The 15,253-nt window shown below is 45.3% G+C and overlaps 1 protein-coding gene across 4 annotated transcripts in view; it reads left to right on the top strand.

Moving 5' to 3' along the window:
* The window catches only part of mapk15 (mitogen-activated protein kinase 15), a 177,028-nt gene that overhangs the window by 108,457 nt on the left and 53,318 nt on the right, over nucleotides 1–15,253 (top strand). For all 4 annotated transcript variants that reach the window (XM_072254351.1, XM_072254350.1, XM_072254349.1 and 1 more), the window contains 3 exons: nucleotides 276–333; nucleotides 415–552; nucleotides 13,685–13,790. In XM_072254351.1, coding sequence (XP_072110452.1) covers nucleotides 276–333; nucleotides 415–552; nucleotides 13,685–13,790 — 302 coding nt within the window. The remainder of the gene's footprint in view (nucleotides 1–275; nucleotides 334–414; nucleotides 553–13,684; nucleotides 13,791–15,253) is intronic.

The raw sequence follows: 15,253 nt of genomic DNA, 5'->3' as shown, positions 1-15,253 counted from the left end.
CAGTCGACGTTTCAGGCCGAGACCCTTCGTCAGGACTGATGAAGGGTCTCGGCCTGAAACGTCAACTGTACCTCTTCCTAGAGATGCTGCCTGGCCTGCCGCATTCACCAGCAACTTTGATGTGTGTTGATAGTTGTGGGCACAGTGGTTTGAAGTATGGGAGGAGGTGGCTGATTCTGGTGTGGTGTAGTGGTATGATGGGACATTTCCTGTATCAGTACAGCTCAAGTATCAGAGGCAGGGCTCAATGGTGAAGCTATTCTGTCTCTTCACAGATGTGCAGTCCATTAACTCGGATTATGGAGCTTCCGTTGTGCGGAAAGTTTTGACCAGGTGAGTTGGTACTTCCCTCCAAAGTGAGAGCCTGCCATTGGAAAACTCGCTTAGTGCTGTGACAAGACCTCTCATTCACAGGCCCAGAACCTCGATTGATCAACTCCTACCGAGCAGCACACCACCAGATGCTCTTGACCTCCTGAACAAGTTACTGATCTTCAATCCAGTTTATCGGCTCACTGCAGAGCAGGCCCTTGGACATCCGTACCTCAGCAGGTAAAAACAAAAAGCTTGTACTTCAGGGACCAATACAGTGGGGTTCTCGTAATACACCCGGACATCAACGGGTAAACTTATGCACTAATGCCAACAGGGTGCAAAGACACCAGGGACTGCAGAAGATGGAATGTGTGATGCTTGTCTGTCATATACAACATAATAGGGAACCTGTGTGGGAGGATTTTTAAAGTGGAAAAGCTGTTGCACTTGGGCAATTCCACTCTCTCAACCTTTGGAAGTCTAGGTCCAGTACTACGAGTATCATCACACTGGGGTCTTCCTTGGTTGCAGTGGATCCCCATGACTTCTCTGTACCTTGTCAAGGAATCATAGAGTTTTAAAACACTAGAGCACAGAAAATGGCCCTTCAGCCCATCTAGTCCATACCGAAACATTAATTGGCCTGGTCCCTTTGCCCTGCAGCCAGACCATAGCCCTCCATATTCCTCACATTCAGGTACTTATCACATATTTCTCTAAAATGTTGAAATCAAACCTGCATCTACCACTGGCACTGGCAGCTTCTTCCTTACTCTCACAACCCTCTGAGTGAAGGAATTGCCCCTCTTGTTCCTCTTAAACTTTTCACCTTTCACCCTTAACCCATGGGCTGTGGTTGTAGTCCTACCCAAGTTCAGTGGAAAAAGCCTGGTTGCATTTACTGTATCTATACCATAATACCATAAGCTACAGGTGCAGAATTAGGCCATTTGGCCCATCGAGTATGCTTTGCCATTTATCGTGGCTGATCCTCTCAGCCCCAGTCTCTTGCCTTCCCTCATATCCCTTCATGCCTTGACCAGTCAAGAATCTATCAACTTCTGCCTTAAATATATATAATGACATGGCCTTCACAGCTGCCTATGGCAATGAATTCCACAGATCCACCATTCCCTGGCTAAGGAAGTTTCTAGACACCTCCATTCTAAGGGACGTTCCTCTATTCTGAGGCTGTATCCTCTGGTCTTCGACTCTCCCACCATAGGATCTATCCTGTCCACATCCACTCTATCAAAACCTTTCACCATTCAGTAGGTTTCAACAAGGTCACGCCTCATTCTTCTGAATTCTAGAGATTACAGGCACAGAGCCATCAAACACTTTTCATATGCCAAGTTGTTCAATCCTGGAATCATTTTTGTGAATCTTCTTTGAAGCCTCTTCAGTGTTGGCACAGCCTTTCTAAAATAAGGAGCCTGAAACTGCTCACAGTTCTCCATGAGGCCTCACCAATGCTTTATAAAGTCTCAACATTACATCCTTGTATTTACATTCTAGTCCTCTTGAAATGAATATGAACATCGCAGTTGCCTTCCTCACCACAGACTCAACCTGCAAATTAACCTTTACAGACATCCCACCCTGCAAAAACTAATTTCAGGGAGGTAGCGCCATCAATTTGCGGGAGACTCCAGGAACTTCCAGGAGAGGTGGGATGTCTGCAATAGAGTAGCTCCTTAGCTGCTAGCCAGCTAGTTTAAATAACGTTAGCTATGCTAATGAGTGAATGACACCTGTTAAACTCACCTCAACATGTCTTTTACAGTCTTAACCCGCCATGGGCAATAGAAAAGTCACTGTTGCAAATAGTGCAGCGAGCAACATTTTTGATCCCTATTAAACAGGGGTACTGTTTAGTGTAGTCTGGGGTGAAGTACATTTTCTATTTTCTTTTTTTGGAACACTCTGCCATGGCGCTTGCTCTGTCTTTCTCTCCCTCTTGCACTCTCTCTCACTCTCGCACTCTCTCGCTCTTGCGCTCACTCTCTCCCTCGCGCGTGCGCGCTTTCTCTTACTCGCTCTCAAAAAAATCGATTTCCAGGATATTGTATATAATTTGCGGGCATCAGGGAGCTGCTATCAATATGTGGGAGACTCCTGGAACTTCCGGGAGAGGTGGGATGTCTGCCTTTAGGGAAATCTACAAAGGACTCCCAAGTGCCAAAAGCTTTCTTTAAAACATTATTTACCTGTGGCATACTTTCAAGGAATTCCCAGATCCCTCTATTCTACTGCACTCATCAATGCCCTATCGCTCACTATGAAAGTTCTACCCTGGGTGATCCTCCCAAAGTGCAACATCTCATAATTGTCTGCAATAAATTCCATCTGCCATTTTTCATCCCATTTATCTGGATAGTTCAGATCCTACTGTAAGCTTTGATAGTCTTCCTCACTGTCTACTACACCTCCACTTTTGCTGTCATCAGCAAATTTGCTGATCTGGTTTACTACATTACCATCAGGATCTTTAATATAGATGACAAACAATGGACCCAGAACTGATAACTGTGACGCACCATTAGTCACATGCCACTAGTCAGAGGCAACGTCCACTATCACTCTCTGACCAACTTCTAAAACAATTTACTACCTCATCTTGAATGCTGAGCAAATGAACCTTGTTAACCAACCTGCCTTGTGGGACCTAGTTAAGGTCCATGTGGACAACATCCACTGCATTGCCTTCATCAACTTTCCTGGTATCTTTCTCAAAAAGCTCTCAGGTTGGTTACACATGCCACACGCGACCTACCGGGCACTAAGCCACACTGATGATGTCTATCCAAATAATCATATATCAGGTGTAACCTAAGGTTCTGTCGGCTGCATACAGTAAGTCTAGGGAAGTCAGTCTCTGGCCCCACCAAACCTATGAGATTGAGATGCAAAACCTCCTGTTTGTGTAGATGCTGTGTGATGTGTTACCCTGTTACAAATCACAACCATGAAATAACAGATAATATACCACATTCAATTCAACGATTTAGCTTTATAATTCTTCATTTGACTAAAGGGTTGGTAAAGTAAAACAAAAAGTAAAGGTCTCATTTTAATGAAACAGCTAATGTGCACATGTTGGAGCTCACCGTTTCCCTTCTGCTGGTCGTCCATCAGTTTCCCCAGGCTTTGTCGACTACCGGTCCCACTCCAAGTACACTCCTTTCTGGTTTTCTACAACCTCTCCTTTCTGGCATCTTCTGCCTCCATCTTCCGCCGAACAAAAGACCCAGATTCCCTCTGTGTCAGGCACACAGCCAGAAAAAATACTCTCCTCTTTGGGAGGCTCATATTCCATAGCACCCGTTATCTCTAACCATAACCCAACACTGTTGCTACAGAAAGACCATTACATTAGCCGTGGTTCTAAAGACCATTACATTAGCAGTGAAACCTTTCCCAGGGTGTTACGCTGGTTTCATAGAACACATTCCAATAAGCTTCCCACTTCCCACTTATAAGCTCATCAGTTTATAATTCCCTGGTTTATTTTTAAAGCCTTTCTTAAACACTGGAACATTAGCTATCCTCCAATCCTCCGATACTTCACCTGTTGTTATGGATCTTTCAGATATCTCTGCCAGGGCTTCTGCAGGTTTTGCACTGGCCTCCCACAGAGTCCAAGAGAACACCTTGTCAGGCCCTAGAGATTTATCCAGCCTAACTTGCCTTGGAAAGAAAACACCTCCTCTTCTGTAATCTGTATAGGGTCCACGACATGGCTGCTGCTTTGCCTCACTTCCATAGACTCTGTCCATGTCGGATAAATACAAATGGGAAAAGTCTACTTAAGGCCTCCCTCTCAGATAGTGACAGTAGGTGGTTGTCATGCTCATCGATGAATTGCTGCAAGCAGTTTCAGGCCCCTTATTGAAGGAAAGACGTGCTGACATTGGTGAGGTCTCAAAGGAGGTTCACAAAAATGATTCTGTCTTATCATATGAAGAACACTTAATAGCTGTGGGCCTGTACTCACTGGAGTTCCGATGAATGAGGGTATATCTCATTGAAACCTATCAAATATTGAAAGGCCTTGATAGAGTAGATGTGCAGAGGATATTTCCTATGGTGGGAGAGTCTAGGGCCAGAGGACACAGCCTCAAAATAGAGGGACGTCCTTTTAGACCAGAGATGAGGAGGAACTTCTTTAGCCAAAGAGTGGTGGATCTGTGGAATTCCTTGCCACAGGTAACTGTGTAGGCCAAGTCTTTGGGTATATTTATGGCAGAGGTTGATAGATTATTGATTAATCAGGGCATGAAGGGATACGGACAGAAGGCAGGAAATTAGAGCTGAGATGGAAAAGAACAGCCATGATGAAATGGAAAAAATATGATGGGCCAAATGGCCTATTCGTGCTCTTACATCTTTTGGTCTTATGGAGTTTTACAGATCTCCCTTCCTGGCCATTGGATCTGACTAGATCTCATCTACCGGAGATGACTTTACATGTTAGGATAGGCATGTCCCTGTATCACTGAGGTCTGAGACCTGCTGGAAACCATTACCTGGCCAGTTGAAGCAGTATACCAGGGAGTGGCCATTGTTGCCAGCAATCAGCCACTGGAATCTGTAGAAACAAAAAAACTGCTGGGGAGGAAATCAGCAGGAGAGAGTACCCCACAAACTGCTGGGGAATTCAGCCGATCAGGTGAACAGACAAACTACTAGGAGAACTCAGTGAGTCAGGGTAACAGACAAACTGCAGGAGAACTGGGATGGGGAAACAAACTGCTGGGGAACTCATTTGGTCAGGGTAATTGAAAACTACTGGGGGAGCTCAGTGGGTCGGGTTACAGGCAAACAGCAGGGGAATACAACAGATCAGGGTAACAGACAAACTGTGAGGGACCTCAGTGGGTAAGAGTAACAAACAAAATGCTGGGAAACTCAGTGGGTCCGTAAAACCACAACATCTAGTCGCCAAATTAAGCCATTCAGCCCTTAAGAGACTGCTCCGCCATTCCATTATGGCTGATCTTGCGTCCCACTCAACCCCACACACCTGCCTTCTTGCCATATCCTTTGATGCCCTGGCCGATCAGAAAACGATCAACTTCTGCCTTAAATATATGCACGGACTTGGCCTCCTCCACAGTCTGCGGCAGAGCATTTCCACAGATTTATTATTCTCTGTTTAAAAAAATTTCTCCTTATCTCTGTTCTAAAGGGTCACCTCTCAATTCTGAGGCGGTGCTCTCTAGTTCTGGATACCCTCGCCATAGGAAACATCCTCTCCACATCGACCCTATCTAGTCCTTTCAACATTCGGTAGGTTTCAATGAGAACTCCCGCCCCCACGCCCCCCAACATTCTTCTAAATTCCTGTGCATATAGACCCAATCACAAACAAGAGAAAATCTGCAAATGCTGGAAATCCAAGCAACACACATATAAAATGGTGGAGGAACTCAGCAGGCCAGGCAGCATTTATGGAAAAGAATACAGTCGATGTTTCGGGCCAAAACCCTTCAGCAGGACTGGAGATAAAAGCTGAGGAGTAGATTTAAAAGCTGGAGGGAGGGGAAAGAGAAACACAAAGTGATAGGTGAAACGTGAAGGGAGAGGGATGTAGTAAAGAGCTGGGAAATTGATTGGTGAAAGAGACAGAAGGCCATGGAAGAAAGAAAAAGGGGGAGGAGCACCAGAGGGAGGCGATGGGTGGGCAAGGAGATAAGGTAGAGAGGGAAAAGGGGATGGGAAATGGTGAAGAAGAGGGGAGGTGGGGGCATTACCGGAAGTTCGAGAAATCAGTGTTTTCTCCAACCTTCCAGGTAAGGTGACATTTCATCAATTAGTCTGTTGGGTCATTTTCTGTGTCCAGTGCTCCCGGTGCAGCCTCCTGACGTGGATTGAGAGACCGCTTTGCTGAGCACCTACACTCCATCTGCCAGGAAAAGCAGGGTCTCCCAGTGGCCACCCATTTTAATTCCACTTCCCATTCCCATTTCAATATGTCTATCCACGGACACCTCCACTGTCGTGATGAGGCCACACTTAGGTTGGAGGAACAACCATTTAGGTAGAGTGGACAGATCACCGACAAACTACTGGGAAACTCAGGTGTTCAGAGTAATATACAGCTGCTGGGGAATTCTGCAGATCAGTGTAACATCCAACTGCAGGAGGACTCGATGTGTGACAGTATCAGACAAAGTGCTGAGCAACTCAGGAGTTCAGTATAATCGAGAAACTGCTGGGGAACAGCAGATCAGTGTAACAGACAAACTGCTGGGGGATCTCAGCGGGTCAGTGTAACAAACAAAACTGATGGGGAACTCGGTGGGTCAGGATAATAGACAAGCAGTGAGGGAACTCTGTGTAACAGTAACAGACAAATTGCTGGGCTACTTAGTGGGTCAGAGGAACAGAGAACCTGCTGGGGAACTCAGTAGGTCCGGGTAACAGACAAACTGCTGTGGAACTCAACAGATAGGGGTGACAGACAAATTGCTGGGCCACTCAGTAGGTCGAGGTAACAAACTGCTGAGGAACTCAGTGGGTCGGGATATCAGTCAAACTGCTGGAGAACTTGGGGTCAGCATAACTGACAAACTGCTGGGAGAGGTCAGTGGCCAAGTGGTCGGTTGGTGTTGTACGTTGGGTGGGTAGTCCCTGGGTGTTGTACATTAGGTGAGTGGTCCGTTTGTGTTAGACCATAAGACGTAGGAGCCGAATTAGGCCATTCAGCTGCCAATGAGTCCGTTCAGCCATTCTACCATAAATGATCCCAGATGCCTCTCAACCCCATATACCTGCCTTCTCGCCATATCCATTGATGCCCTGACCGATCAAGGAACAATCAACTTGTGCCTTAAATATACACACAGACTTGGCCTCCACCACAAACTGTGGCAGAGCATTCCACAAATTCACTGCTCTCTGCTTAAAAAAATTCCTCCTTAACTCTGTTCTAAAGGGTCGCACCCCTCCAATTTTGAGGCTGTGCCCTCTAGTTCTGGATACCCTAAACATAGGAAACATCCTCTCCACATCCACCCTATCTAGTCCTTTCAACATTCGGTAGATTTCAATGAGATCCCCACGCATTCTTTTAAATTCCAGTGAGGACAGGCTCAAAGCTGCCAAATGCCCCTCATGCATTAAGGGGTCCATGTCCATAGGACACTCAAAAGCTGCTGCACAGGTTGACAGTGTTGTTAAGAAGGCATATAACATGGTGTGATGGCCTACCTCAACTATAGGATTGAGTTCAAGAGGTGTAAGGTAATGTTAAAGCTATATAAGACCTTAGTTAGACACCGCTTGGAATACTGTGCTCAGTTCTGGTCACCTTGCAACAGGAAGGATGTGGATGCTATAGAGAGAGTACAGAGGAAATTTACCTGGATTTGCCTGGATTGGAGAGCATCCCTTATGAGAACATAGAACATAGAAAAACTACAGCACAATATAGGCCCTTTGGCCCATGAAGTTGTGCCGAACATTAGAACTACCGAGGCTTACCTATAAACCTCTGTTTTTCTAAGCTCTATGTACCTATCCAGGAGGCTCTTAAAAGAACCTATTGTTTCCGCCTCCACCACTGCCGCCGGCAGCCCATTCCACGTACTCACCACTCTGCGTTTTTAAAAAAAATTACCCCTGACATATCTGTACCTACTCCCAATCATCTTAAACCTGTGGCAGCCATTTCAGCCCTGGGGAAAATGCCTCTGACTATCCACATGATCAATGCCTCTCATTATCTTGTACACCTCTGTCAGGTCACCTCTCATCCTCCGTTGCTCCAAGGAGAAAAGGCCGAGGTCACTCAATCTATTCTCATAAGGCATGCTCCCCGATCCAGCCAACATCCTTGTAAATCTCCTCTGCACCCTTTCTATGGCTTCCACATCCTTCCTGTAGTGAGGTGACCAGAATGGAGCACAGTACTCCAATTGGAGTCTGACCAGGATCCGATATAACTGCAACATTACCTCTTGGCTCCTAAATTCAATCCCACGGTTGATGCAGGCCAATACACCGTATGCCTTCTTAACCACAGAATCAACCTGCGTAGCAGCTTTGAGTGTCCTAAGGACTAAGACAAATTGCTGGGGCACTCAGTAGGTCGAGGTAACAAACTGCTGGGGAACTCAGTGGGTCAGCATAACTGACAAACTGCTGGGAGAGGTCAGTGGGGCAGGGGATCAGACAAACTGCTGGGGAACTCGGGGGTTGGGGTAATTGACAAAGTGCTGGGGAAGTTAGCAACTCAGGGATTAGACAGACTGCTGGGAGAAGTCAGTGTGTCAGGGATCAGACAGACTGCTGGGAGAAGTCAGTGTGTCAGGGATCAGACAGACTGCTGGGAGAAGTCAGTGGGTCGGTCAGGATCAGACAAACTGCTGGGAGAAGTCAGTGTGTCAGGGGATCAGACAGACTGCTGGGAGAAGTCAGTGGAGCAGGTGAGTCAGTGGGTTAGCCTGACGTCAGTGGTGGGAAAGATGCTGGAGTCAATTATAAAAGATGAAATTATGACACATTTGGATAGCGGTAACAGGATCGCTCCAGTCAGCATGGATTTACGAAGGGGAAATCGTGCTTGACTAATCTTCTGGAATTTTTTGAGGATGTAACTATGAAAATGGACAAGGGAGAGCCAGTGGACGTCGTGTACCTGGGCTTTCAGAAAGCCTTTGATAAAGTCCCACATAGGAGATTAGTAGGCAAAATTAGGGCACATGGTATTGGGGGCAGAGTACTGACCGGAAACAAAGAGTAGCGATTAACGGGTCCCTTTCGGAATGCCAGGCGGTGACCAGTGGGGTACTGCAGGGTTCAGTGCTGGGACCACAGCTGTTTACAATATACATTAATGATTTAGATGAAGGGATTAAAAGTAACATTAGCAAATTTGCAGATGACACAAAGCTGGGTGGCAGTGTGAAATGTGAGGAGGATGTTATGATAATGCAGGGTGACTTGGACAGGCTGGATGAAAGATAGAAACATAGAAAATAGGTGCAGGAGTAGGCCATTCGGCCCTTCAAGTCTGCACCACCGTTCAGTATGATCATGGCTGATCATCCAACTCAGAACCCTCTACCTGCCTTCCCTCCATACCCCTGATCCCTTTAACCACAAGGTCCAGATCTAACTTCCTCTTAAATATAGCCAATGAACTGGCCTGAACTGCTTCCTGTGGCAGAGAATTCCACAGATTCACCACTCTCTGTGTGAAGAAGTTTTTCCTCATCTCGGTCCTAAAAGGCTTCCCCTTTATCCTCAAACTGTGACCCCTCGTTCTGGACTTCCCCAACATCGGGAACAATCTTCCTGCATCTAGCCTGTCCAATCCCTTTAGGATTTTATACGTTTCAATAAGATCCCCCCTCAATCTTCTAAATTCCAACGAGTATGAGCCTAGCCGATTCAGTCTTTCATCATATGAAAGTCCTGCCATCCCAGGAATCAATCTGGTGAACCCTCTTTGTACTCCCTCTATGGCAAGAATGTCCTTCCTCAGATTAGGGGACCAAAACTGCACACAATACTCCAGGTGTGGTCTCACCAAGGCCTTATACAACTGCAGTAGTACCTCCCTGCTCCTGTACTCGAATCCTCTTGCTATGAATGCCAGCATACCATTCGCCTTTTTCACCGCCTGCTGTACCTGCATGCCCACTTTCAATGACTGGTGTATAATGACACCCAGGTCTCGTTGCACCTCCCCTTTTCCTAATCAGCCACCATTCAGATAATAATCTGTTTTCCTGTTTTTGCCACCAAAGTGGATAACCTCACATTTATCCACATTAAATTGCATCTGCCATGAATTTGCCCACTCACCCAACCTATCCAAGTCACCCTGCATCCTCTTAGCATCCTCCTCACAGCTAACACTGCCACCCAGCTTCGTGTCATCTGCAAACTTGGAGATGCTGCATTTAGTTCCCTCGTCTAAGTCATTAATATATATTGTAAACAACTGGGGTCCCAGCACTGAGCCTTGCGGTACCCCACTAGTCACTGCCTGCCATTCTGAAAAGGTCCCGTTTATTCCCACTCTTTGCTTCCTGTCTGCCAACCAATTCTCCATCCACATCAATACCATACCCCCAATACTGTGTGCTTTAAGTTTACACACTAATCTCCTGTGTGGGACCTTGTCAAAAGCCTTTTGAAAATCCAAATATACCACATCCACTGGTTCTCCCCTATCCACTCTACTAGTTACATCCTCAAAAAATTCTATGAGATTCGTCAGACATGATTTTCCTTTCACAAATCCATGCTGACTTTGTCTGATGATTTCACTGCTTTCCAAGTGTGCTGTTATCACATCTTTGATAACTGACTCTAGCATTTTACCCACCACCGATGTTAGGCTAACCGGTTTATAATTCCCTAGTTTCTCTCTCCCTCCTTTTTTAAAAGGCGGGGTTACATTAGCCGCCCTCCAATCCTCAGGAACTAGTCCAGAATCTAAAGAGTTTTGAAAAATTATCACTAATGCATCCACTATTTCTTGGTCTACTTCCTTAAGCACTCTGGGATGCAGACCATCTGGCCCTGGGGATTTATCTGCCTTTAATCCCTTCAATTTACCTAACACCACTTCCCTACTAACATGTATTTCCCTCAGTTCCTCCATCTCACTGGACCCTCTGTCCCCTACTATTTCCGGAAGATTATTTATGTCCTCCTTAGTGAAGACAGAACCAAAGTAGTTATTCAATTGGTCTGCCATGGCCTTGTTCCCCATAATCAATTCACCTGTTTCTGTCGGTAAGGGACCTACATTTGTCTTAATCAATCTTTTTCTTTTCACATATCTATCAAAGCTTTTACAGTCAGTTTTTATGTTCCCTGCCAGTTTTCTCTCATAATCTCTTTTCCCTTTCCTAATTAAGCCCTTTGTCCTCCTCCGTTGGATTCTTAATTTCTCCCAGTCCTCAGGTGAGCCGTTTTTTCTGGCTAATTTGTATGTTTCTTCTTTGGAATTGTCAACCATGGGTGCACTACCTTCCCTGATTTATTCTTTTGCCAAACTGGGATGAACAATTGTTGTAGTTCATCCATGCGATCTTTAAATGCTTGCCATTGCATATCCACCATCAACCTTTTAAGTATCATTTGCCAGTCTATCTTAGCTAATTCATGTCTCATACCTTCAAAGTTACCCCTCTTTAAGTTCAGAACCTTTGTTTCTGAATTAACTATGTCACTCTCCATCTTAATGAAGAATTCCACCATATTATGGTCACTCTTACCCAAGGGGCCTCTCACGACAAGATTGCTAATTAACCCTTCCTCATTGCTCAATACCCAATCTAGAATGGCCTGCTCTCTAGTTGGTTTCTCAACATGTTGGTTCAAAAAACCATCCCGTATACATTCCAAGAAATCCTCTTCCTTAGCACCCTTACCGATTTGGTTCACCCAATCTATACGTAGATTGAAGTCACCCATTATAACTGCTGTTCCTTTATTGCATGCATTTCTAATTTCCTGTTTAATGCTATCCCCAACCCAAGTTAGGAAAAGGGGAAGTACAACGAGATCTAGGTGTTCTTGTACATCAGTCACTGAAAGCAAGCATATAGGTACAGCAGGCAGTGAAGAAAGCTAATGGTATACTGGCCTTCATAACAAGGGGAATTGAGCATAGGAGCAAAGAGGTCCTTCTGCAGCTGTACAGGGCCCTGGTGAGACCACACCTGGAGTATTGTGTACGGTTTTGGTCTCCAAATTTGAGGAAAGACATTCTTGCTATTGAGGGAGTGCAGCGTAGGTTCACAAGGTTAATTCCCGGAATGGCGGGACTGTCATATGATGAAAGATTGGAGCGACTGGGCTTGTATACACTGGAATTTAGAAGGATGAGAGGGGATCTGATTGAAACATATAAGATTATTAAGGGATTGTACACGCTGGAGGCAGGAAGCATGTTCCTGCTGAAGGGTGAGTCCAGAACCAAAGGCCACAGTTTAAGAATAAGGGGTCGGCCATTTAGGATGGAGTTGAGGAAAAACCTTTTCACCCAGAGAGTGGTGGATATGTGGAATGCTCTGCCCCAGAAGGCAGTGGAGGCCAAGTCTCTGGATGCTTTCAAGAAAGAGATGATAGAGCTCTTAAAGATAACGGAATCAAAGGTTATGGGGACAAGGCCAGAACTGGACACTGATAGTGGATGATCAGCCATGATCAGAGTGAATGGTGGTGCTGGCTCGAAGGGCTGAATAGCCTACTCCTGTACGTATTGTCTATTGTTTATTGTCTATTACCTCTAAATAAATTAAAAAATAAATGAAATTATGGGACGTTTAGTTTAGTTTTTTCCCTAGTTAGAAATATCAAGTTCCTGTAGGCATAGGTTTAAGGCTAGGAGAGGGAGGGGACTACAAAGGAGATGTACAGGTAAGTTCATAAATACGGAGAGTTCCTGTATGTATGTATTCACATTTTTTTACAGTGTGATAGGCCTGAAATGTGCCCCCAGAGGTGATATTGGAAGCAGATACAACACTAACATTTAAGAGGAATTTAGACAGACACATGAACATGGGGCAAGATGGACCATGTGCAGGCAGGTGAGATCAGTTAATTTGTCATTGTTGTCAGTGTAGACAGAATTGGCCAAATGGCCTGTTCCTGTGTTGTACTCTTCACATTTTCTATTCTGTCCCCTTGAACACAATGGCATTCTGAATGGTTGAGGATAATAATATCCTTCAGAGTTAATACTGTTGAAGGCAAACTAATAAGGAAGCCGAGAAGTTGGCTGAACAGCAGGAAACAGAATTAAAATTAGTAGTTTGGTTTATTATTGTCACATTCCCACTGCTGCTTGTAGTGAGTTTGTATGTTCTCCCCGTGACCGCGTGGGTTTCCTCTGGGTGCTTTGGTTTCCTCCCACAGTCTGAAGACCAATTGATTAGTGGGTTAAATTGTTCTGTGATTAGGCTAGGGGATTATTGGAAGCACAGCTCGAAGAGCCCGTAGGGCCTACTCTGTGTTGTACCTCAATAAACAAACAAATAATTAATGTACTGAATTTTGCCAAGCATAACAGATAATTTCATTACACAGTGCATTGGAAAACAAGGGAAAACAGCAGTGCAGAATAAAGTTAGCAGCTACAGAGAAAGTGCTGTGTAGGAAAACAATAAGGTGCAAGGACATAATCAGGTAGATTTTGAAGTCAAGAATTGAATTTATCATACCAGGGAGCCATTCAGTAATCTTGTTCTAAAGTGGGGGCTAGAGGCTGTCCTTGACCCCAGTGACATTTATGCTTTGGTATCTGCAGCCCTCACTGAAGACAGGCTGATGTGTCCTGCTTCACTGATGTGAGTGTGTAGATGTTTTGATACCCAGATCACCTTGTGTATTCATACAGGTTTCACAACCCATCCAAGGAGCCCAAGCTGGATTATGACATTGTCCTGCCCGTAGACGATGACACACAGCTGTCTGTGGCTGAGTATCGCAACAAGTTGTACCAGGTAGAAAATCAGGATGTGGAGCAGTGGGAGGTCTGTGGGTGTTTACAGTGGATGTTGGGCCTAGACTGTCTCTGTGACATGAGAGTTGATGGAGCAATGGGTGGTCTGTGATGTGATGAGGTTGTGGGTATGTGAAATTGAGCAGTTGTACAGTGTATGGGTGTGTATACAGTGGCCAAGTGGTCGGTTGGTGTTGTACATTGGGTGGGTAGTCCCTGGGTGTTGTACATTAGGTGAGTGGTCCGTGTGTGTTAGACCATAAGACGTAGGAGCCAAATTAGGCCATTCAGTTGCCAATGAGTCCGCTCAGCCATTCTACCATAACTGATCCCGGATGCCTCTCAACCCCATAAACCTGCTTTCTCGCCATATCCATTGATGCCCTGACCTATCAAGAAACAATCAACTTGTGCCTTAAATATATGCACAGACTTGGCCTCCACTGCAATTTGTGGCAGAGCATTCCACAATTTCACTGCTCTCTGCTTAAAAAAAATTCCTCCTTACCTCCGTTCTAAAGGGTCACCCCCCCCCCCAATTTTGAGGCTGTGCCCTCTAGTGATGGATACCCCACACATAGGAAACATCCTCTCCAAATCTACCCTATCTAGTCCTTTCAACATTCGGTAGGTTTCAATGAGATCCCCACGCATTCTTCTAAATTCCAGTGAGGACAGGCTCAAAGCTGCCAAATGCCCCTCATGCGTTAAGGGGTCCATGTCCATAGGACACTCAAAAGCTGCTGCGCAGGTTGACAGTGTTGTAAGAAGGCATATAACATGGTGTGATGGCCTACCTCAACCGTGGGATTGAGTTCAAGAGGTGTAAGGTAATGTTAAAGCTATAGTAAGACTTCAGTTAGACACCGCTTGGAATACTGTGCTCAGTTCTGGTCACCTTGCAACAGGAAGGATGTGGATACTATAGAGCAAGTGCAGAGGAAATTTACAAGAATGTTGCCTGGATTGGAGAGCATCCCTTATGAGAACATAGAACATAGAAAAACTACAGCACAATACAGGCCCTTCAGCCCATGAAGCTGTGCCAGACATGTCCTTACATTAGAACTACTTAGGCTTACCTATAAACCTGTGTTTTTCTAAGCTCCATGTACCTATCCAGGAGGCTCTTAAAAGAACCTATTGTTTCCGCCTCCACCATTGCTGCTAGCAGCCCATTCCACGTACTCACCACTCTCTGCGTTTTATTAAAAAAAATTACCCCTGACATCTCCTCTGTACCTACTCCCAATCATCTTAAACCTGTGGCAGCTATTTCAGCCCTGGGGAAAAAACCTTTGACTATCCACATGATCAATGCCTCTCATTGACTAAATGCCTTTTCATAGAAACATAGAAAACCCACAGCACAATACAGGCCCTTCAGCCCACAAAGTTGTACCGAACATGTCCCTACCTTAGAAGTTACTAGGGTTATCCATAGCCCTCTATTTTTCTGAGCTC

Source organism: Mobula birostris, chromosome 3 (assembly GCF_030028105.1).
Source record: "Mobula birostris isolate sMobBir1 chromosome 3, sMobBir1.hap1, whole genome shotgun sequence".
NCBI lineage: Eukaryota > Metazoa > Chordata > Chondrichthyes > Myliobatiformes > Myliobatidae > Mobula > Mobula birostris.
This window is presented reverse-complemented; position numbering and strand designations above follow the sequence as displayed.